Genomic DNA, 21,409 nt, shown 5'->3' with positions numbered 1-21,409 from the left:
GCATACAGTTGTTTTTTGTTTGCAGTTTACAGCTAAACAGTTTTGCTATCTTCTAATTTATTATAAATAATAATTTCAAGTTAAATACTAGTTTAATATAATATATATTCTGTTATAATGAATTTTTTTTTGTAAACATATGCAATATATATAATTCACACACATGCAGACACAATACTACATACAATAAAATACAGCAAACAGTTAACGTTGCAGGAGTAGAAGAAAGCCCCGAAGCAATTATTACTTTTTTTTAATTTACGATAATATTTTAGTTCTTTTTACTTTATTAACATTTAATGAATATTATAGATTTTACGTGATTGTGTAGATATATGTAAGCATATGCTATATTCAATATACTTATATTAATTGATAAAATTATATATATATATAACAAAAACAAAAAGAAACTGCAAAAAATAATCAAAATTAAATGTATTTTATTTTATTTGTGTTTTATTTGATTCACTTAAAGTTATTATTTTTTTAAGCAGTGCCTCTTATTATTTGTACAGTGAAACTATAATGGCGAAAATACTTTTTTAAAGCAACAACAAAATGTAAACCTGCAAAGGCATAACAATAAAGAACTGTCTTTATTTAATAATGGAAGTTCTATTACTTATATAATGGAGTTGCGGTCTGTATGCAACCTTTTTATTATATAAAGCGCATGGTTTACGTGTGAAAAGGTGCTGGCGTTGTGGAATACCAATATAGAGAGATTAGTGTCGTTTTTGTAGTGGCAGGAAATTAATCATGCATATTTTTGAGGAATGCTGACGATTTAAGCGTCCATGACCGGGTAAATATACGCTTTTGGTTACGTTTATCAGACTGCACGTGGATAAAATGGTTAGTCTAACGATACGACACACACACCTACATATGTGCATATTCTTGTATAATTTATCAGCTCAGTTTACTTGGCATTACCTTATCTAACGACGATCGCCTGATAATTGTGACAGTGTGGCACAAAAGTAAACATTTTGAACAGGAACAGTTTTACAGTACCAAGGTGATCACTGGTTATTAATATCAATAAATTCCGCAACAGCTGGTTACCGGAACTGACCCGGTCCTATCTGGCCAAGGGCTGTTATTTTTGTAATCAAGCCCATTTTCGTTCGGTAAGTAATAAGTAGTAATCCACCATCCAACAAAATATTATCTGCACGTTTGCAGCAAAAAAGTGAACTGCACATACATATGTAAATACATAAGTGGCGGCAACAGTGGGGAAGTACAGCCAATAGCAAGTATCGGGTTGAATTTGACACATTCTTACACAATACACTTGCACTCTCACTTAGACTCTATTTTAGTGCTTTTATATAATCACACAAGTGACATTCGTTCTTTAGTAGCTGTTTTAACAATAATACTAAAATTCATTTTGTTTTTAAATTCTTAAGAACTACCCAACCATATTTATTTATTTTCTTGACAGATAAAGCAGTTTTGTCAACAATTTGGTTTGTGTCCTGGCTTAAACAACAAATTGTGGTAATTACACATACAATTTCCGCTAGTTTGACAGTTCGCCATTTTGATTGCAGTTTACCGTTTGAGAAATAAAAATTCGCATTGCAATTCGTTGCTCCGCATCAAAATTGTGAATATATAATAATTTGTGTAATTTTATTGACTTTATTGCGTGCAAGTGCTTCCTCTACGTCGTCATCATGAAATTTAATTGTTAAATTTTGTGGAGACAACTGTTTAGTAGCTTCATTGAAGTATAAGTATACGTGCAGTTATTTGTTGGTGTGTCTTTTCAAACAAGCTCTTACATGTTAAGATTTTATTATATGTACATATATGTTTTATAAGTGCTATATTTTAATGCAATAGCATGAATTTCAAAATAAGGGAGTGATATTTCTTTGTATTCTGCAGGGAAGCTGAAATAAATTTGGATTAGTGAAGTGAAAAGCAAATGAGCAATAGTGAATATAGAAATATGCACAGCTGTTCTGTGTTTATGTACTTTGACAAGATTTTGATTTCGCTTGTAAATAATTTTCTTAACCCTGAAATTTAAAATTGCAGAGTTAAAAGTAAATATCCTTATTGCTAAATTATTAAAAATGTTCCGTAACGGAAATTAGGGTAATTAATAGAAGAGTGAAGAACTAAAAGCGTTGTTATCAATAATTTTTTAATTTACAAAAATTGAGCAAAAATTTTAAATGTTTTTAAAATTAATATTAATATCTGAAGCTTTAAATTTTTTAATTTAATATGTGCACTATTCAGTTGTATAGCATGCAAATTTTCCTCCGACATTGCAAAATGTTTTGCAAAGAGTGAAAATGCAATAGTAATGATAGTAAACAAATAAAAAAAATATCTAATATCAAATGTAAATATGTGTATACGGCAAAAAATATAATAATGCTAAATAAATGTGGATCAATATTAAAAAAAGTGGTATATTAATAAAAATAGCGGTAATATATATATATATTTTTTTAATTTCGTAATATTAAATTAATGCGATGAAAATAAATATTCACATAAAACAAACATATTTTTTTAGTGAAAAATTTATTGGAGTGCTGCAGAAAAATGGATAAATGCACACATGTTAAAGTGATGCTATTAAAAATAGTGGTATACCTAATTTGTAATGTAATGGAAAATATTGATTCATATATGAATTTGTGTCTTAATACTTTGACTTTACTTCTGGCAATCCGGCGAATTATATTTTCGCGATTTTCTCGGCAATATATTTTGGAATTCTATCATTAATAAATGGCAAAGTAAGTAATACATTAATTATCTTTATTTATGTAACTCTTATTTATTCGACAAATTTAACCATTAACAAGAAAAAACGTTAACTTTGGCTGCACCGAAGCTATAATATTCTTTACAAGTACATTTTTTTAGCAGAAAAGAATATAAAAAGATCTTTATTTTGGATTGATCCGTATATTTTAAGTTCTCAGTAGGGTAATCTGGCCTGTTTTTTGACATTTTTTTTCTTAGAGATTTTTACTCTAAAATAGAACTTTTTTCACATATCAAGAGATATGTCGTGGAGTGTATGAACAAATTTTTTCGGAATTTTTTATGACATCTGTCGGAGAAATGGCTGGGTGAATGAGATGCGTTTTTTTTAGTGGCGGACACGATTTCTCATGTTTGGATCATATGAAACACAAAAACCCAATTTATCCTTAAAAAATACGCGAATGGTTATCGTCCCTACAAGAACTTTTTTTTTTTTATTTTTTCCGCATGTTTTTTACATAAATTTTGTCATAACATTGTCAATAAATTATAAAAAATATAGGGACGATAGCCAGGCGTTTTGTGAACATTCGAAAATCGGTTGAGTAGTTCGCCCCGGAATCATGTCCGCCAGCTTAAGAAAGTGTGTTTTGAGAAAAACACGTTTAAAGTCTGAGGTGTGCACTCCGAGCGCTCCAAACGTCAAGCGGTATTATTATTTTTGGGCCTTTTTCAAAACCTTCCAATGGTAAAGTGGGTTTCTACATTAATTCTAAGGGTATAAGGGAGCAGAAAGTGCAAAAAAATAAATGAAAAAATATTACTCTACTGACCCTTTCATAAGATATTCTCTAATAGTGCGATTTGAACCATTTGTTCGGAGATTTAAGCGATGCTTTTAACAAAATTGCATGCCGTTCCTACGACTGTCGGGTCTGAGTAATCGAAATGGACCCGGATTTTTGTTCGACCAAGGACTGTCAACTCGGCACCATGCCTCGAAATTGCTTCAGGAATGTTTTCTGAAAATATGACAACAACAAAGATCCATGCCATATATATATATATATCCTTTTTATCCTTGAAATCCTGCACGGTATACTAAATCCTTCCCAAATTTTTTGTCAAATCAAAAGTTTTACAAATGTTTTGGTCCTGAAGGATAAGTTCATGTACATATATACAGACATGTCTAAATCGACTCAGCCCGTCACGCTGATCATTTATATACATATTTACAAATTTTATGGGTCTCTGAAATTTTCTTTTGAATGTTACAACTATTGTGGCAAACTTAATATATCCTCTTCAGGGTATAGTAATATTTAATTAAATGTTCTGCATAATATTAATTATCAAATTCACAAAAAAAATACGTACATGTCTTTGATTTCAGTGTCAACGAAAAATTTATATTGTTTTGAAATTTTGAAAAATGCACACATCTAAAATTCTTTGTTGATCGCAAAAAAAAACAGAAAAAGCTGCAATGACTTGCACAGAAATTTTACGTGAACTTCAGTGTAAAACTCCGCCTTGTCCCTGCCAGAAGTGCGCCAAGCTACGTGGTGAGAGCGGAAATGGAAACGTTAATGGTGAAAGTAATTTTCGAGATACGCCGCCAGAGCGGCCAACACCAAAATATCAGTTTCAGTGTAAATGCCTTTGTGATACGGATACGGAAATGCCCTATAAACGGAAATGTCCACCACCTCCGCCACAGCCCAAGCAAACTGTTAAAACCAATGAAAAGTGTGTAGAAGATGATTGTAATACGGGGAAAGGTTGTTGCAATACGGGACGCAACTTTTTGTCCTTTATGATAAGCATAATTGGCTTCATAGCGTAAGTGCAGACCTATACACGCTTAAGCAGCGTCTACAATTGACCCTTTACAGGTTTTTAATAATAGCCGCCATCGTGTTCTGGCTTTTAGTGTTGAAATGTACAATTATCCTGTCCATCAAAGTATATAAATCGAAGAGGTATGCATTAGCTGTGGGTATTTTTTTGACATGATTTTGATAACTTTTTTCCATCACAAGTGTAGAACTACGCAAGTGACTGTAGTGAGCATAATTGGTTTATTGTTTCTGCTTATATTTTGTACGGCTGCGTTGACATGTTTTCAAAGATATTCGGCTAGACGTTCGACGAGCAAACTTGCAGCACAACCTGTCACTAAAATAAAATCCGAACCCTCTGGCAGTTGGTATACATTTAAAAGGAGTCAACGGCAAGCAATTGCGCCGCCACTCAAAGTGAGTAAGACCCGTTATCCTTGGACACTTTATTCTGCTACTCCGGGCACAGCAAAAGAAGTCACTTCCACAGTCAGCAAAGTTGAAACACGTTCTTCGTGGATACCTTTTGGTAGAGGACGTCTGGTAACAACGAAGGAAATTAAAACGGAATCTAGCGAACCACGTTCGTCGTGGATAAAAACACATATTTGGCGAGAGACAACAACGAAAGATATTGTTACCCCTGTTAAGAAGCCTGAGGCATCTTCTTCCTGGTTACCATCATTTAGATGGAGTTCGGCTCCATCGAAACAAATTGAACAACAAACTAAAACAACAGAGACACGTACCACGTGGATTCCTTCTCGATGGTGGGGTTCGTCTCCGCCAAAAGAAATTGATTATCAACTGAGGAAATCAGAAACGCCTACTCCTTGGCTGTCTACATTTAGATGGCGTACAAAACAACCTGAACAAGCACATAAAAAGATTGAAAAGCGTTTCTCCTGGCGGCCTTCTAGTTGGTGGGGTCAGTCTCCGCCAAAAGAAATTGATTATCAACTGAAGAAATCTGAAACTCCCACTACTTGGATGTCTACATTTAGATGGACTTCAACTTCATCGAAACAAGTTGAGCTTCCACCAAAAAAGACAGAGGCACGGTCATCTTGGATTCCATTTCAGTGGGGTCAGACTGTACCCAAAGTGGTTGAACGAAACGAAACGTCTGTGACGCGTTACACTTGGTTACCTTCCCTCAAGTGGAGGCAGTCACCAGTTAAAATTGAGACTACAACTACAAAGACGGAAGCGCGCTCTTCATGGTTACCTTCATTTAATCTGCGCTCTAGATGGACAACTTACTTTACTAAATCAACTACAACAAAAGAAATTCAAACTCCACCACAAGCAAGTAAAGTACGTTTCTCCTGGATGCCTTTTCATTGGTGGAGTAACAAGTCAGCAAAAGATATGGAAATTGAATTGACGCAAAAAGAGCAGGAGTCACGTTCATCTTGGATACCCTACTTTAATTGGAGACGGACGAAGACAACCAAAACGACAACAACAAATAAGGACTCGAAAAAGACTACTTCGACTTCTTACTGGTGGCCAAGTTTTAGTTGGGGTCAATCAGCTACCACAGTAGCAAGTAACAGACTGTCCGGTGGAATGCAACAACAGCAGCTTACTGTCACCATAACCGACGATGATGCACGCCAAATATATAAACGGTCCAAGTTGTACGCGATACCAACAGAAATGAAACAACCGCCGACTTTGATCATCTATTTACGAGATTTTATTCAAAGAAGTACGGACTGAAGATTCAACATAAAAGCGGCTAGTTCAAGAGTTAAGTTGAAAACAATGTGTGCAACCACAAAAATTATTGAGTATCCATTATAAATTTTTGTATTGTAAAATATAATTAATAGAAATATTATTTTGATAAAAAATGGTCTTAATAATTATGATTGAGGTTAGAAGTAGTTTAGATACTTGTAAGGGGTTATTAAATAGGGAGCTACAAAAGTAGACCACCATATTTTTTCCCGATCTTTTGACATTTCTCTTCAGTAAGGTTTGCCATTTCACAATGGAAAGATATACGATCCATCAATGAGTCGAAATTATTAAAATTTACTGCCGAAATTCGGAGTCAGTGTGGTCGTCATAACCGTCCTGTCAGGTCAACAATTGCGCGTCTAGTGGAAAATTTTGAATCCACAGGCATAGTCCAAATGTACCCGTGCCAGTGATACAAAGAAGTGCCTGTAGTGTGGAGAATGTTGCTGCCGCTAGCGCATCAATAGAGGAAGACCCAAATCAGTCTTTCACACGTCGTTCTCAAGCGTTGGGCATCTCTGTGACGTCGTATGTTCGTGAATTGGGTTAAGCGACAACTTGGAAATGATCCGGATTTTCATCTTCAGCAGTTAGGCTCATTTCTGGCTAAATGGCTTACTCAGTTAGCAAAATATGCGTTATTGGTCAGGCAGCAATCAACACGTACTCCATGAGTCATCATTGCGTTTTATGGGCCAGCGGCGTCATTGGACCGTATTTCTTCCGTGATGACCAAGACCGTCACTTTACTGGGAATGGGAATCGATACCGCTCAACAACCGACTATTTTTGGCCCGAATTGGATGATATGGGCTTGGACAATGGTTCCAACAGAACGGCGCCGCAAGAGAATTTACCATTCGATTTATTGAAAACCAAGTTTGGTGAACGTGTTACCTCACGAAAAGGCCTAGTCGATTGACCGCCTAGGTCGAGTTATTTGACGCCGTTAGACTATTTCCTGTGGGGCTACGTCAAATCTATGGTTTAGGTCAACAAGCCAGCAAAGATTGATGAACTTCGTACGAATACCGAACGTGAAATTGTAGCAGTAACAGCCGATTTATGCTTGAAAACCATCGAAATTTGGGTCCAGCAACTGAATAATGTCGAAATCGAATCACCTGAGCACTTCCACTATTCCAAGAATGGGAGGCTACGTTTATAACACTTTGGATGTTACTTCATTAGCCATCTTGGCGAACTACATAGTTTCGAAATCTCTTAGTCTTAGCTTTTGTACATGTTTGAGTAAAGTTTTTGAATTTGGAATATGAAGAACGCTGTAGTTTTTTGGCCTGTATTCAGCCACAAAACCTAATCTAATTTTACTCTGCGTAATAGAAAACCATCAATGCTTTATTAAAAAAAAAAACGCCGAATGAAACTCTGATGTTTTAAAGGGTTATGAGTTTATGGTTGTCTTGGGTGTTAGGAACGGTGGAAAACAGAAGCCTGGACTCCGGATTGTAGAAAGTTAATGTAAATCCTGACGGTGCATGTATGGCTCTACGGTACAACCCAGTCAGGTGGTTCGCGAACAGTCTCAATAACATACATATTTTGAGTTTTCGAGACATTTTTAAGATCAGTTAGATTCACAAGTAAATCCATACAGTTTCTCTACTTCATTTTTATTGCATTGTTGTTGAAGGATTGTTGTTCCTATAATGTATTCTGAGAGAAATCCCAAATCCTTAAATATAAAACGACCAATATTTCGTCTTACTAAAGTTGCATACTTTCTTAAATTACTATTCAATAAGTACTCATAAATATTTACAAATTAAACAAATATACACAGTTACAATCTATATAGTTAGACTATGAATCAGGGCCACCATCAAATGTAATCGATCATCGCTGTAATTATTTCGAAGGCATCACGTGCGGTTGGCTCTATGGAAGCGCTGGGCAACAGATAACCATGCACACCATTATCAGCTAATTGTATAGTGAAGCTAAAGGGTATACCAACTTCATAAGCTGCGAATGCGTCAGAGCAACCTGTTTGAAAAGAGTAAAAGTCAGAGCTAGTTGAATGAAGTAATGCAAAAACTCTTCCGGCTGACACAAATATTTATACATATACATATGTATATGTAAATACACAATATATATGTATAACATGTCATACGCTCTTAATAAACATGTGTAACTCTGCTCACCTGAGCGATTTTCCACCAGATCACTTGTCGAGTCAATCTTGTAGCGTGACTTGCTGCCTTGCTTACGCAATCCATCCGTTCCCACCATGGCCACATCGAGAAAGTCATCGATGCGTTCGGCGTTAAATGAAGTATTCGCTTTCATTGGATATGAAATAATCTGCCCATAGGCTTGTAGTGAAATGTACATCTAAAGCAAAGTAAAGGCGCAGACAAATAAATAAGCATACTCCAATAATATGGCAACATTATCATGCCCACCTTAATTTGTTTACGATAATCTATTAGGAATTCTGATAGCGCTTTTGATTCGGGTTCGGAAAACGGTCCTGGTCCAGCGTACACTTCATTACATGCAGATTTCGAGCTACCTCGCTTACCCCACTGGTAGTGCCAATTGCGATCCAGGTCCACACCATAGCAAACGCGTGTTGCTATCTTCTTTTGTTGCAGCCAAGTCATTGCTGAGTCGATAATACCGTTACGACGTGAGATATGACGGGAACGAGTTTTACGCCAGAAGCGATCATATTTATGACTATAAACGTAACCATCAGGATTGAGTATAGGTATAAAGTACCAGGTCGTATTTTTGATGTACTCATTATCAACGGTTGTCTCTGTAAATTTATAGGAAGTGTGTTATAATCTCTTAGAACTATTACATAAAATAAATAGAAGTAACTCGTTCCCATATGTCAAGGGGTCCTGAGGGGAGGTGGGTGACTGATTAGAATGCCTGTCGTGATGCCTATTCGACCTCCTATGGACCGTAGGAGTCCTTTGTTGGCCACTCGGGTGTAGGCAGTGCGCGAATTCGAGGCAGATTACACAGGTGTAGAAGCTAAGGTTGCAGTAGTGCGTTGGCAACACGGGGCTTCATAACTCGCGGTCTACTCTCGGTGTGTCTTAACCCTGAGTAGGTTTAACACCTAACCGAGGTGGAGTTTAGATGGAGCCGTTTAGCACAGATTTAGCAAGAAAATTTCTTCGGGCCCAGGTTGGACTCAATGCCAGTATGAGTCAGAAGGATATGGAGCAACCATGCTGCAAGGCGTTGCACCGGTGATGACAAACTTAATCTAAAATTTACCGATCCAGGCGGGGTTAGATCTCCGAAAGTGCAGTCCTTGGCCGGATAAAATCCGAGTGAATTCCGATAACGTAGAACAGGCTGTTGTGGGAATTGTCCCCGTTGTTTCGAGACCCCGCCTGACTCTAACCACCTCTTTGTATGCCCAGCTAACCCTATACATTTGATACCCCTCTCCCTATGGTCCAACATCGTCGAAACAGCTCATTTCCTGGGCCTATCGTTGGATGTCCTCGATGACAACTTATTTGAACCTTAGCATCCTAAGGCGGACTAGATACAACAACTACAGAGTCGGATATTTTTGAATACGAAGAGCTTAAGTTTTTGACAAACAAGAATTGACTAAAACTTATACTAAAACTCGAATGCTTTTAAGACCATAAAATAAGGAAAACGAAATCTGCAGTTTGACGTCCAAAGGGTTAAGTTATATTGAAAATTATTCTTCGAAATGGGTTCGAAACATTGAAATACCCAGAGAATGAACCCGCAATTGAAGACAAGGCGATATACATATATACTATACTCTGGAAGGTATCAAAATGGCACATCAAGTGTTAATTGAGCCCGATAGGGCTGCACTCCTACCTACCTATACTCTGGAAGATGCCTTTTGACCCGGAATATACACTTTTGGTTAGATACAAGCTACAACACTGCATATTTTAGAAAAATGTGTCGTCAACCACCACCCAGTTCTTATCCGTTCTCAACATCACCTGGATCAACAACAGTCAGAATAGAGATTTAATTCTTAGAGCAGTTTCTTATACGAGGTTTCAGAGAGGACAAGCCTCTAACGTCCAATGTCTTTAAACCAATGTTGGAGAAAATATCACAACAAAACAGAGTCTTCAGCTCTGAAGGTATTATATGCGGTATCAGCCCGAGGGAGTAAAAGCAGAGGAAGACGTCAAAAGAAAAGTTGAAAAGGAAGGTACCGCTTTCGGAAGCGAAGAAAAAACGCCATGATTTTTGGGATTCGTCCCAAACTGTTTAAGTGATCATTGAGCCAATTGAGTAGAAGACTTAATTTTTGATGTCTGAGTAAAGTCATAGGCTGAAATTTTCATACCAAGTTATGGCTTTTCTATCAGCAATACCCTCTATGGTTGTTTTACTCAACTTACAACCCTAATGTGTTTTACATATTCCTATCGCACCCTTTTCAATATTTTATATCGTTGTAAGGTAAAGCAAGCCCCCTCTGATCTCTACGTCAGAATATTTTTTATACAAATTCATCTTGGAATTCGCCTAAAATGCAATAAAACCAAAATTAACAGTAATGTTTACCGGAAGCTCTACAATGACTTATGCAAATCGACGGGAACTGAAATGTAAATTTCAAGCGTGTCCATGTGAGAAGTGTGCGTCTTTTCGTGAGGAGCGTTTGGCTAGCGGTTGTTACAATGAGCTATCCGATACACCGCCTGAACGGCCCTCACTCAAATATGCACAAGAGGCTGACAGCAAGTCCGCCTGCAAACCGTACAATATTGGACCGGAGTATAAACGGAAATATCGGCCGATACGACAGCAGCGGAAACAGGACACTCAGAACACCGACGAAGTCAAGAAATGTTGTAGCTCGAAAGCAGATGCTTGTGATAGTGGCAAAGGTTGTTGCAACACAAATGGCAACTTTATGTCTTACTTGATCAATGTAATTAGTTTCATAGCGTATGTTAATGAAAATATTGGATTTAGACTATCAAGCTAATCTTTTTTTCATTCTTGGCAGCTTTACAATTATAGCCCTTCTACTGTTTTGGCTTAAAATGTGCGAATGGACATTTGCTTTGTGCAAGAAAACTTATCATTCAAATAGGTCTGTATAAACCCTTGAACCCTATAGTTTAAGTTGACTTAAGTTGAGGTGTAAATTTTGATTTCTGGTCGAATTCGGAACTGATCCCTCGTTTAATTTTTCCCCAGTTTAAAACTACCGCTTTCTCAACATCAGTTAACATTAAATACAACATTAAGTCTTCAAGAAGTTGTTGAGAGTAATTGTAAATGTCTTCTTTAGCTTAAGTCGACTTATGTTGTTCTGACATATTGTCACAGATATTCATCTATCGTCATATCCTGTCGTTAACTTTTGTTTAATTTTTTCCCAAATTTAAGGAAAACGCAACTCATAGTTATTAGTATAACAAGTATTATACTTCTAACTATGTTTTTCACCTATTTGATGACTGGTAACCCGCATGAAAAACATATGGCCTCATGCAAGGGATCGCATTGTGCTACTGAAACTAAGGAGTTTACCGTGACTATAACTGATGACAAGGCACATGAAATCTACAAACAATCTAAATTATATGCAATACCACTCGAAATGAAACAGCCACCCACATTGCTACTCTATTTACGCAGTCTTATTCTGAAAGATGAATGAATTCACAACAAAAATTAAACGAATATTAAATTATTGTACAATATGAAACAAGTATTTACTGTTGAATTTGAGCTTTGTGAAAAGAAAATACTTTGTACAGTGGTTTGAAATCCAACTTATCCCACGATATAGGTATAATCGTATCTGGTACCTGGTCATTATGTGGCTTAATAAATATGTAAGCCTGATAAATTTCAAGGGATTTGGAATATAATGTCCCAGCTCTCAAAACCTTTTTCTAGTCTTTCGACAATTGAAATTTCGGAATTCGCAAATAGAAATTTTTGAAATTAAAATTTAAGCTTCTGAATAAAGTGAATATAGAATATTTGGAATTCAGATCCCGCAATGTGCAAGGTAAAGTGAAGTTATAGTACTTCTTTGGGTTAAAAGAATATTAGACAATGAAAAGTTCAGACTTTAAAGTAACTACCTCTAGATTCGCTCCGCAGCGCAATCTCTTTCAGAGCGATGGCTATTTTCCCTGATATTAGAGCTCATATTAGCCACGATCTCGCCGACCGTACGCTCGAGACTACTAAAGGGGTATATGGATCTTTTATCTCTAAAATCGAGTTGCTTCATGGAAATTGTAAGGCTGATGAGCTTGGTAGGTCAGGTACTTCAGTCTCACTAGCTGCAGAATGGAAACGAGCAGGAGCTCCACAGGCTTATTGAGATTCATTACTGTATAGTTGGAACTCAGGCGAATTCGGCTAGTCAGATACTAGCAACTGTGCAATCGTAAGGTCGTTCCAGCCTAGGATAAATCGAAATATGTCTGGTGAGCTCTTTACCCTGGCCAAAGCTCACGTTTGAGTAGGAGTTCTAACTGGATACTTCACTGGGATTCATACGTTAAGATTGAAATTTTTTCGGTATGCCAGTTGCAAAAGCTGTTTAGAATACCTACTTCTTGAATGTCCCGCCTTCTCCAGAACAAGTCTAAAATACCTCCGATCTCTGAAGGTACCTATTTAGTTTCAAGATACTTTACCGAGAGTTGATATCCAACTATAGAAGTATTTATCTCGCTTCACAAAGGACTTAGTAGTCTAAGTGTGATCCCCGCCATCTTGGGGGGATCAGTCATCTAACTTAACTTGTTTAAGAAACAAATATGTAGCAGTATCAATACATTATTGAAGAATCTTCCAGAGCGTTGTTAAATAGAGGATACAGTCAAATTGAGCCAAACAAGCGATTGAGATCCAGTGAAATCTCAAATATTGAGTCAGCATAGATGTTTAAGCAAATAATGAGATATACATGCCTAATAGCTATTTCGAAAACACATAAACTCATCATCTTCTTCTTCTTTACTGGCGTAGACACCGATTACGCGGTTATATGTAGCCGAGTTAACAATAGCGCGCCATCATCTTCAATGCAGTGTAATTTTAATTTAATCGACCTACATATTTCCTAATTTGAATACCTGCAACCTTAAATTAATTTTACATTATGAACTCACTGTTACTTTTAATCAGTCGCAATAGTTCACTGATCATCCAGAGCGACGTGGCCGGTCCGATCCATTCTAGGCCATGTGTGCCCGACTCAATGAACACCGAGTTCGCCTCTTTCGGTTGTTTCTTATTTTTCAACTTTTTGTGTGCCACTTCCGATTGACTAGCTACACTATCGGCATGTTCTTTCGACTCGATCTTGACTATGACCAACGGTCGTCCCTCATATGAGCGCCCAATATGAATTAACTCGACTAGTTGTGGGTGGCGCATGCGTAACATTTCCAAATGTGTGATAATATCATCATATTCATAGTATTTGTGCCATGACATGGTCATTGCTTGCTGTTTCTGTTGATTCTTGTTGTTTTTAAACGGGCGCATAGCGGCATTGAAGTGAAACTGTTCTTGCGCCTGCTCGTAAACGATCGCTTTGCCGACATCGTAAATGAGTACTTCATGCGCGATCGATTCGAAACTGAGGCTTGCCTCAAATTCCATCAATTGTTTTGGTGGCACCAGAACGTCTGTTAGACCGCTGTTCGCGGAGTGTGTGTATGGTGGTGTATATAAACGTTAGTTTCGAATGAAAAAATAATCAAGACTTTATGTACTCACCGCAAGCTGGGACCCTTCAACCACTGCAGCTTTATGCCATCCTCACTTTTCTTGTACTCTTCCAGAGCTTGCACTTGTGTATCGTCCAAAGGCTTTAAACGCCATATTTGATATCGCTCATAATTGATTTTGCGCGGCACATCTGGATTAACGGTGGTTTGGGTGATTGCATTCATAATCGGATTTTGTGTGACGGCCGTGGCGGTGGAATTTATGATGTGATGTGCCAAAATCCCAATCCAATTTTGTGGATTTTTCAGCGGATCGACGATCGTCAAAATCGGCACTTGTGCGTCGGGTGTGCGCACTGTGGTGGTCGTTGTGGTAGTCTTCTTACGTCGACGCTTCGGTCTCGAATCAAACCAACCGAAGAACCATTCTGAAACGAAAGAGAAACTCGTGTCAAGCGAGGTGAGGTGTATGTGTGTGTGTGTTCGTATGTAGCAAGAAAGCGTAGCATTGACGCAGATTTAATGGCAGCAGTTAAGATAATTTATATGGTAAGATACATATATACACAAAAGTACAAACTAGTGCTGGTTAGAGAAAGAATTTGAGTGTAATTTGTGGTTCTCGTTTTGTTTTCGTTACAATTTTTGTGTTTTTCTTTATATTAACCGGTGCGTTTTGGGCGGGTTGGTTGAACTGATTAATTGCCGTAAAAGTGAGTTGCGATCTTGTGTAACCTCCGCGTTGTGATTAGTGAAGAACATTTAGTTCTGCTTCAGTGGAAAGTAAGTTTTATTGTGAGGTACTTATGAAAGAGTATATTTTGAACTTTATTCATATTTATGAAAAAAAAGAATATTTACTTGTCTTCAAGTATGGCTGAGCTGCCTTGCTGATATTATGTGATCAATTATTTAGTAATACTAGTATAAAATGGCTACCAAAGCTCAAAACTTTATAAAAAGCACATGACAGAGGTGTTGCGAAGTGACGTAAGGGGGTTCTTAAATGGATGCATGTTTCAAATAGGAATCACATCGCTTCACTAGCACCCAGCAGCATAATGGACTTCATCAATATGCTGGGGCTAGGTGAGTCTTTGTGATTTAGAAGCGGGTACAATGGACCTAAGGTTGTACTTCAATCCTCGTCTATATACATATGTATCTAAGGCGGCTCCAAGCTATACGAGTAGCCTTACCTTCTTTTTGTTGTATATAGTAAGTTGCCAGATATATAAAGGGATAAATAAAGAATTCAGCTACGTTAAGGCTGACTCCGAGAAGATTTATTTGAGAAACCTCTTCTGTCAATTATTTTTGACTCATTCCACGGTACGATCGCCATTTGGTGTAATTATTTCTGTAATTTTTAGACCTAAGTTGGTCGTTTGATAAGAAGTTGGCTTGCAACCCAAACATAAGCGGGATGATCTTTTATGCTGCAGTGAGGCTGGTAGCAAGTTAATACAGTAAGTTACAGTTGAAGTTTGAAGACTGTAGAATTATACTCAAAGGATTTGCCTTAAAGACCGATTGAGTCACAATCAAACTAAGGTCTGCCATGCGGTAGTCTTGAACGATATTCAAAAATCAAAACTCTAAAGAAATTCCGGTTCTTCGGAGATGAGCTTAAAATCTTTTACACAAAATTTGCTCAATTTAGAAAGAGGATAATGAAATAGCTCTGGCAACACAAGGTTGCTCTCAGCTCTCAGTCATAGGCAGATCTATAATAAGACGTCTATTATGACCAGAAATAGAGTTTAAAAAGGGACGTTTATATTGAGTAGAGTGAATTTACAACCATATTGAAGTATTTTGAAGTAAAATGTTTCGACGAAGAGTTTTGTTGAAGAGAAAAGCCTAATTTTTAGCATATTATAAACCAAACTTGCTTAGTTTCATGGTAAATACAATTCGTACTTTTATCAGTGCTTATAAGATATGTTATATTAAGCTACTTTAGGTTGGCTTCTAAGGTTGATTCCCAAGTGAAATCACCTTCAATTGGGCTGTTTAAGGCGGTCCTTTTTGGATCTAGAAAATCTGCTGTGGTAAGATAATTTCATTTCATGTTAAGTACATTATACTTCCTTTTCTTCCAATCAACTTCTATCCGAACGGCCAGTGTCCAATTAGAACACCTACTACCAGAATTTCCCTGTGAGCGTAGAGCTCACCGGACCTTTTAAGACTCAGCTCGGTTCAGAAGCATCTAGCGATTATGCAAAGGCTAGCAGAGGACCAGGCGTTTTCCCTTGACGGCCAACTATCCACGTACAGACAGCGGTGCTCGTACTTGTTGCAATTCTACAGTTAGTTAGCCCTAAGAGCCGATCCTTGCATGCTCATCAGCCTTGTAATTCGCTCGCTAGCAAGGCCACCAAACTAATTTAATCATGAGCTAATTCGATGCCTCAAAGTCCTCTCTTGACGAACAAAAACCAAATTCTTTAAGTCAGAAGCATGGAAGATGACAACATCTGATGAACCTTTTCGAGAGAAAGGTTCTGCGAAAGATTTGCGTATTGGCCACGGCGAATATCGCGTTCGATGGAACGATGAGCTGTATAAAATACACGACGACATTGACATAGTTCAGCGAATTAAAAGAACTAGACGAGAACTCTCTATCTCTGAAATTATTCGACGCAGTACTCGCCGGGGGAAGCAGGAGAAAAGGAAACCCTCCACTCCGTTGGAAGACCAAGTGGTGAATGACCTGACTTTGCTTGAATTTCCAATTGGCGCCAAGCAGCGAAAAGGAAGAACGACTGGCGCGCTGTTGTAAACACGGCTATAACCGGGTAAGCGGTGTCTACGCCAATAAAGAAGTAGAATTCGCTAACACTGATAATAAGACTACGCGTTGTATTACTAGTCTCGAGTATACGGTAAACGATCGCAATTAGTATCATCACCCTAATGTCGGCGTGGAAAGTCACTTCTGTGAATTCATCTGTCCACTAGCGACACCTTCCCACACAACCTTCCTTAGAGCAGAGAAAGTACACCTGCTTAATTGTGGAGATCTTATTTTCGCCGGAATTAAAAATTTCTGATTTTTGCACTGTAACTACATCATTTAATAAACTACCTCATCAACCTTAACAAGTTACCACATATGCAAATACAGTGTCAAAATGTGCACATTGAGTTTATTACCGGAAGTTAGGAAATTTTTTAGTTATTATCGACTTAACGAGCGAGTTTTTTTAACGAAATAAAAACGAAACAAAAAGAAAATATACAAGTAACTTTGCCAGTCATCTGATGGACTTGCCAACTGGCTCCACCGATACACAGAAAGTGTTATTATCTCTCACAATTAAACTGTCAACCACCCCAGAGAGCAGAGTAATCAAAACACACTTTGACCACCGCAATTATGTTTCATTTGTTTGACATAAATGCTCATTAAAAAAAAACAAACACTCGCAAACTCATTCAACAATTTACACTTACTGTCATCATTTTCACTTGTCTCCTCAGACGTTGGTTTGCTGCCGAAATTGAACCACGATTCAAACCAACTCGGTGGCTCGGTAGGTGTCGGTGGCGGCGGTACTGGTGTTGTGCTACCAATATTCTTTTTATGTCGGCTAAAGCTAAACCATGAACTTAACCAACTAGTCAATGAGTTCGTCTCCTCCTCTTCCTCCTCGTCACTCTCAATCCGCTGTATACCATTGTGATAAGTGGTATAAGTCGGATACAAGTATTGTTCCTCTTCAGACTCCTTACTGCCGAAATTATCGGCCACACCATTCATAAATACTTGCACTGGATAGAAGATCATACGAAAAAATCCGCCAATACCACCACCAACGCCAGCCTCGTCTTCATCCTCGTAATCCTCATAGGATGTTGAGGCGTCACTGTAAGATGGACGTCTGCGTATGCGTTTCTTGGTAGCGGACTTAGTATAGGTGCTTGGCTTCGTTGTAGTGGTTATGGGCGAACTGTATATAACAGTTTCCTCCGAACCCATTGCACCAAAGTCGGCGCCGGGTTCCGCTGAACTGCCATCGTCAATCACAATAGAGTTTTTGTTCACATCTGTTGTTTGTTCTGCTGTTTCTTCCGTGTACTCTTCGGTTTGTTCCAAACTGGCTGAATTGCTGTTTTCTTTATGTGGCTTATGATTGCCTCGTTTTCGTTTCTTATTAGTTTGCTTGTAATCGTAAAAAGAGTCTTCATCTTCCTCATAGGAGTCATCTTCTTCATCGTCCTCGTCATCACCGTCGGTGCGATGCGAGGTTTTTTCGCCGTCATTATCATCATCGTCGTCCTCATCATCTTCGTCGCTGTCAAAGTCGAAGAGATCGAATTCGCCTCTTTTTTCCACTTTATCCTTGTTCTTCTTTCTTCTATGTTTTACTTTCTTCTTGCGCGGGTTACTATGTGTAGTGGTAGACAGCGTTAACGTTGGTAACTCCGTTGTATTGTTGTGGCTGAGTGTTTGATTTGAAATCTTCGTTGTTTGCTTTGTCTTTAGCTTAGTTGAGTTGCCTCTACGCGCAGGTTGTTTTGACAGCTCCCAATTGGTGCGATTGAATGCGCTATTGCTTAGTTTTTGTATTTCGGTATGATTGCCCACTTTCGCACGACGCTGCTTAATTCTGGGTCGTCTTCTTACTGCTGTCTTTTTTGGTTTATTTATAGTTTTGACGTTGTTACTCTCTTTAGTCGGGGTCAAAGCAGGCTGACCTATGAGTTGTTGATCTGTCATTTTCATACTTCGCGGTTCATTTATATAGGCGCGTATATTTGTAACGGAACGTTTATGTAATCGATGCTCCTGCGATGTAAGACTCTTGCTAAAAATACCGTTTGTAAAGTTCGGCTTCTCCAGCTGTGTGGCGACTTGTTGTTTCTCGGTGCTTGTTTGGGGTTTTGCTGTTGAAGCGCGCACGCCTTTGATGATTTGCGGCAACTCACTCTGTTTGAGACCTGTTAGGTGCGTATTAGGCTTACGGCCCGGTCTATTCGGTTTCTTCTTATTCTTACGCTTCAGTTTAGTCTTATGTTTGCGCGTTGGTAAGTGCACTTGATCACTGATCGTCAACTCGGTTTGCACCATAACCGGTGGTGGTTTGTGTAGGTGGGTAGGTAATTTGGAGATTGGTATTTTGGTTGTGGGCGTGCTTAGAGGTCTTTGCAGGCGTATAATTTGTGGGCGCATTGTGCTATTCGAACCAGCTGAGATCGCCGAAGTGATGGTTGTGGGGACGCGATCGACCGAAATTTTGTCTAACGGAGCTGGAGCAGGAGCTTGACAATTACTTTCGTAATATTTGCGTTGGAGATACAAGTCGCGTTCGTATTGCTCTTTAGAGATATAAATCGGTATGCTGTTGTTGGAGGAGGACGGTAATGTGTTGACGGTGTCTGGCATGTGTCCCACCTCCGTAATCGCATATATGATGCCGGTGGTGGGATTGGTAAAAAATAATGGAAACTGTTGGGCGCTGTGGTTCTTATTCAGATTTTCGAAGCTTTGATTCGAGTTCTGTTGTGTTTGTTTTTGCGTTTCACTGGACGATGCGATTTCGATGACACTACCCAAACTCTGCTTGACTGGCGGCATTTTAAGGCTGTGCGCCGAAAGTTGTGGCTGCGTTGTGGATGAAGCATGCGCGTTGTATTGTGTTGCGCTCGTGAACGTTGGCACACTCGGCAAATCAAATATATTTATTTCATCTGAGCCCGCTTGATCATCGAACATATTGAAATCAAAAGTCGAGCCCACAGTCTGGCCGTTCAGCGCATGCGCCGCCGCCGCGACGCTTGGTGACTCATGCCAATGCTTTAGCGGACGCCCGACACGCTGCACATGTCCTGGCCACGATGCGCCATGTTTCGTCGCGACACTCAAACGTTCTTCATCGCGATTATACTTCGGCACGAAATTGCCGTTCACATTGCGATAGGGCGGCTTCGCGGTCCACGCGCGTCGGTGTTCGTTGGCGAGCAAATCACGCGTCCAGGTGCGTTTCGTGTCGCGCACAAAATTATCGAATTCCTCGGCACTCGGATGATAGCCGAAATCGTAGGCGCGTAAGCCGGATATGCTGGCAAGGAGCAGCTTGAGCATGAGTAACTTTGTGACCACGAAGAAGCACAACATTTTTTCACAGTTTTCAACCTCTCACTAGCTTTTGCTTAGATATAAACTAATAATAATTTTTTTTTTCAATTTTATTTATCACTGCTTTCACTAATACTTTATTTTGCATGGAGCAAGGATAATCACTTTGGCCACCAACTCTCATGCAACATCGTTTCACACGCCAATTTCAGCGTTGAAAGACAATTTCATTTGCACTTAAGCTCTTTTAATTTGTTCAAATAGTCGCTTACTTTTCAACTGGACCACCTTTCGCTTCGCCGTGCCACATGCGAATAACGCAAGCGCGCCGCGCCAAAGTGAAATTCAGCCGCAGCTACAGTCACTTGCCACCACACGCACACATATGCGCACGGTATATGTACATATGTGTGCAAAAAAGCAACACACTCACTTCCATGTGTGTTGAAATGCGTATTTAACCGGGTGAACTGCGGAAGGTTCACTTCCCGCAACACACACACACGTAAATACACACGGGTGTATGCTCCAACTACTTCACCCAGAAGTATAATGACAGTTGGCGATGGCACACGCCAATTTGAATTTTCCAACGTCTCACTGTGTCACTTGAAACATGAAAGCACCAGCGACATTCTGCCACCGTCGCCATTGTCGTCGCCGTCAATATGAATCGAACCATTACAAATTGTTGATCTAATCATAGTGCTGAACTCACAAATACTTTTCAACGTTTTCGTAGTTCTATTTACCGTTGCGTGTACACTACTTGAAAGTGATACTTTCTTATGCCGAATGCAAAGGTCTTTTCACCTCGTTTGTTTTTTGTACGAAATCCGTATGTCATTCTACAGTTTTTTTTTGTAAAAATCAAAAGTCAAACCCCAGAAAGTCTAAATAAAAAATATAGAAGCTTTGCATAGTCAATTCTTATATTGAGATGGCTCGAAAAATAGCGCATATCAAACATTTTTCATTTCAATTCAGTTTTTAAGCGTTCACCGAGTAACCCGATCACCAGCGAATGCTATTTTAAGACTAAACTGTTATGCGTTTTTGAGTCGAATCCATGTAATTATGTTTTCATATTTTGTTATTTTCACATTTGCAAGTGCAAACTCAATTACGACAAGAGTCTTATTCCATTAAATTTGATTTAAAAATATTTTAAAAACATTTTTGTGGAAAATCCAATTTTCTAATGAATTCTCTCAACTTTAGAGTATAGGCTAGGTTGGCTTAGGTTTTATGGCTGATTGTTTAGGTGAAGT

The 21,409-nt window shown here is 38.6% G+C and overlaps 3 protein-coding genes across 3 annotated transcripts; 2 read left to right on the top strand and 1 right to left on the bottom strand.

The window, feature by feature from the left end:
• The first annotated feature begins 4,178 nt into the window (after positions 1-4,178).
• LOC120774955 lies at positions 4,179-6,388 on the top strand. The gene is made up of 3 exons (XM_040104839.1): positions 4,179-4,593; positions 4,647-4,733; positions 4,799-6,388. Exons 1-3 carry the CDS (start codon positions 4,238-4,240, stop codon positions 6,315-6,317), a joined length of 1,962 nt encoding a protein of 653 aa, XP_039960773.1. The 5' UTR covers positions 4,179-4,237; the 3' UTR covers positions 6,318-6,388.
• A 1,796-nt stretch (positions 6,389-8,184) lies between these two features.
• LOC120774954 lies at positions 8,185-20,177 on the bottom strand. Its single transcript, XM_040104838.1, has 6 exons — positions 17,513-20,177; positions 14,097-14,475; positions 13,484-14,016; positions 8,771-9,129; positions 8,510-8,699; positions 8,185-8,348 (listed from the first exon to the last, which is right to left on the bottom strand). Exons 1-6 carry the CDS (start codon positions 20,175-20,177, stop codon positions 8,185-8,187), a joined length of 4,290 nt encoding a protein of 1,429 aa, XP_039960772.1.
• LOC120774957 lies at positions 10,838-12,126 on the top strand. The gene is made up of 3 exons (XM_040104842.1): positions 10,838-11,288; positions 11,350-11,436; positions 11,736-12,126. The coding sequence occupies exons 1-3, from the start codon at positions 10,894-10,896 to the stop codon at positions 12,007-12,009; spliced, it is 756 nt and encodes a 251-aa protein (XP_039960776.1). The 5' UTR covers positions 10,838-10,893; the 3' UTR covers positions 12,010-12,126.
• Positions 20,178-21,409: the final 1,232 nt, after the last annotated feature.

Source organism: Bactrocera tryoni, chromosome 4 (assembly GCF_016617805.1).
Source record: "Bactrocera tryoni isolate S06 chromosome 4, CSIRO_BtryS06_freeze2, whole genome shotgun sequence".
Lineage (NCBI taxonomy): Eukaryota > Metazoa > Arthropoda > Insecta > Diptera > Tephritidae > Bactrocera > Bactrocera tryoni.
The sequence above is the reverse complement of the archived record's forward strand: the minus strand, read 5'-3'. Positions and strand labels throughout refer to the sequence as shown.

Coding starts and splice junctions, on each gene's coding strand:
- LOC120774955 (XM_040104839.1), top strand. CDS start 4,238: ATGACTTGCACAGAAATTTTACGTGAACTTCAGTGTAAAACTCCGCCT. Junction 4,594..4,646: donor AGCATAATTGGCTTCATAGC/GTAAGTGCAGAC, acceptor GACCCTTTACAG/GTTTTTAATAATAGCCGCCA. Junction 4,734..4,798: donor AAAGTATATAAATCGAAGAG/GTATGCATTAGC, acceptor TCACAAGTGTAG/AACTACGCAAGTGACTGTAG.
- LOC120774957 (XM_040104842.1), top strand. CDS start 10,894: ATGTTTACCGGAAGCTCTACAATGACTTATGCAAATCGACGGGAACTG. Junction 11,289..11,349: donor AATGTAATTAGTTTCATAGC/GTATGTTAATGA, acceptor CATTCTTGGCAG/CTTTACAATTATAGCCCTTC. Junction 11,437..11,735: donor AAAACTTATCATTCAAATAG/GTCTGTATAAAC, acceptor CCCAAATTTAAG/GAAAACGCAACTCATAGTTA.
- LOC120774954 (XM_040104838.1), bottom strand. CDS start 20,177: ATGTTGTGCTTCTTCGTGGTCACAAAGTTACTCATGCTCAAGCTGCTC. Junction 8,700..8,770: donor ATTATCGTAAACAAATTAAG/GTGGGCATGATA, acceptor ACTTTGCTTTAG/ATGTACATTTCACTACAAGC. Junction 8,349..8,509: donor TCTGGTGGAAAATCGCTCAG/GTGAGCAGAGTT, acceptor CTTTTCAAACAG/GTTGCTCTGACGCATTCGCA.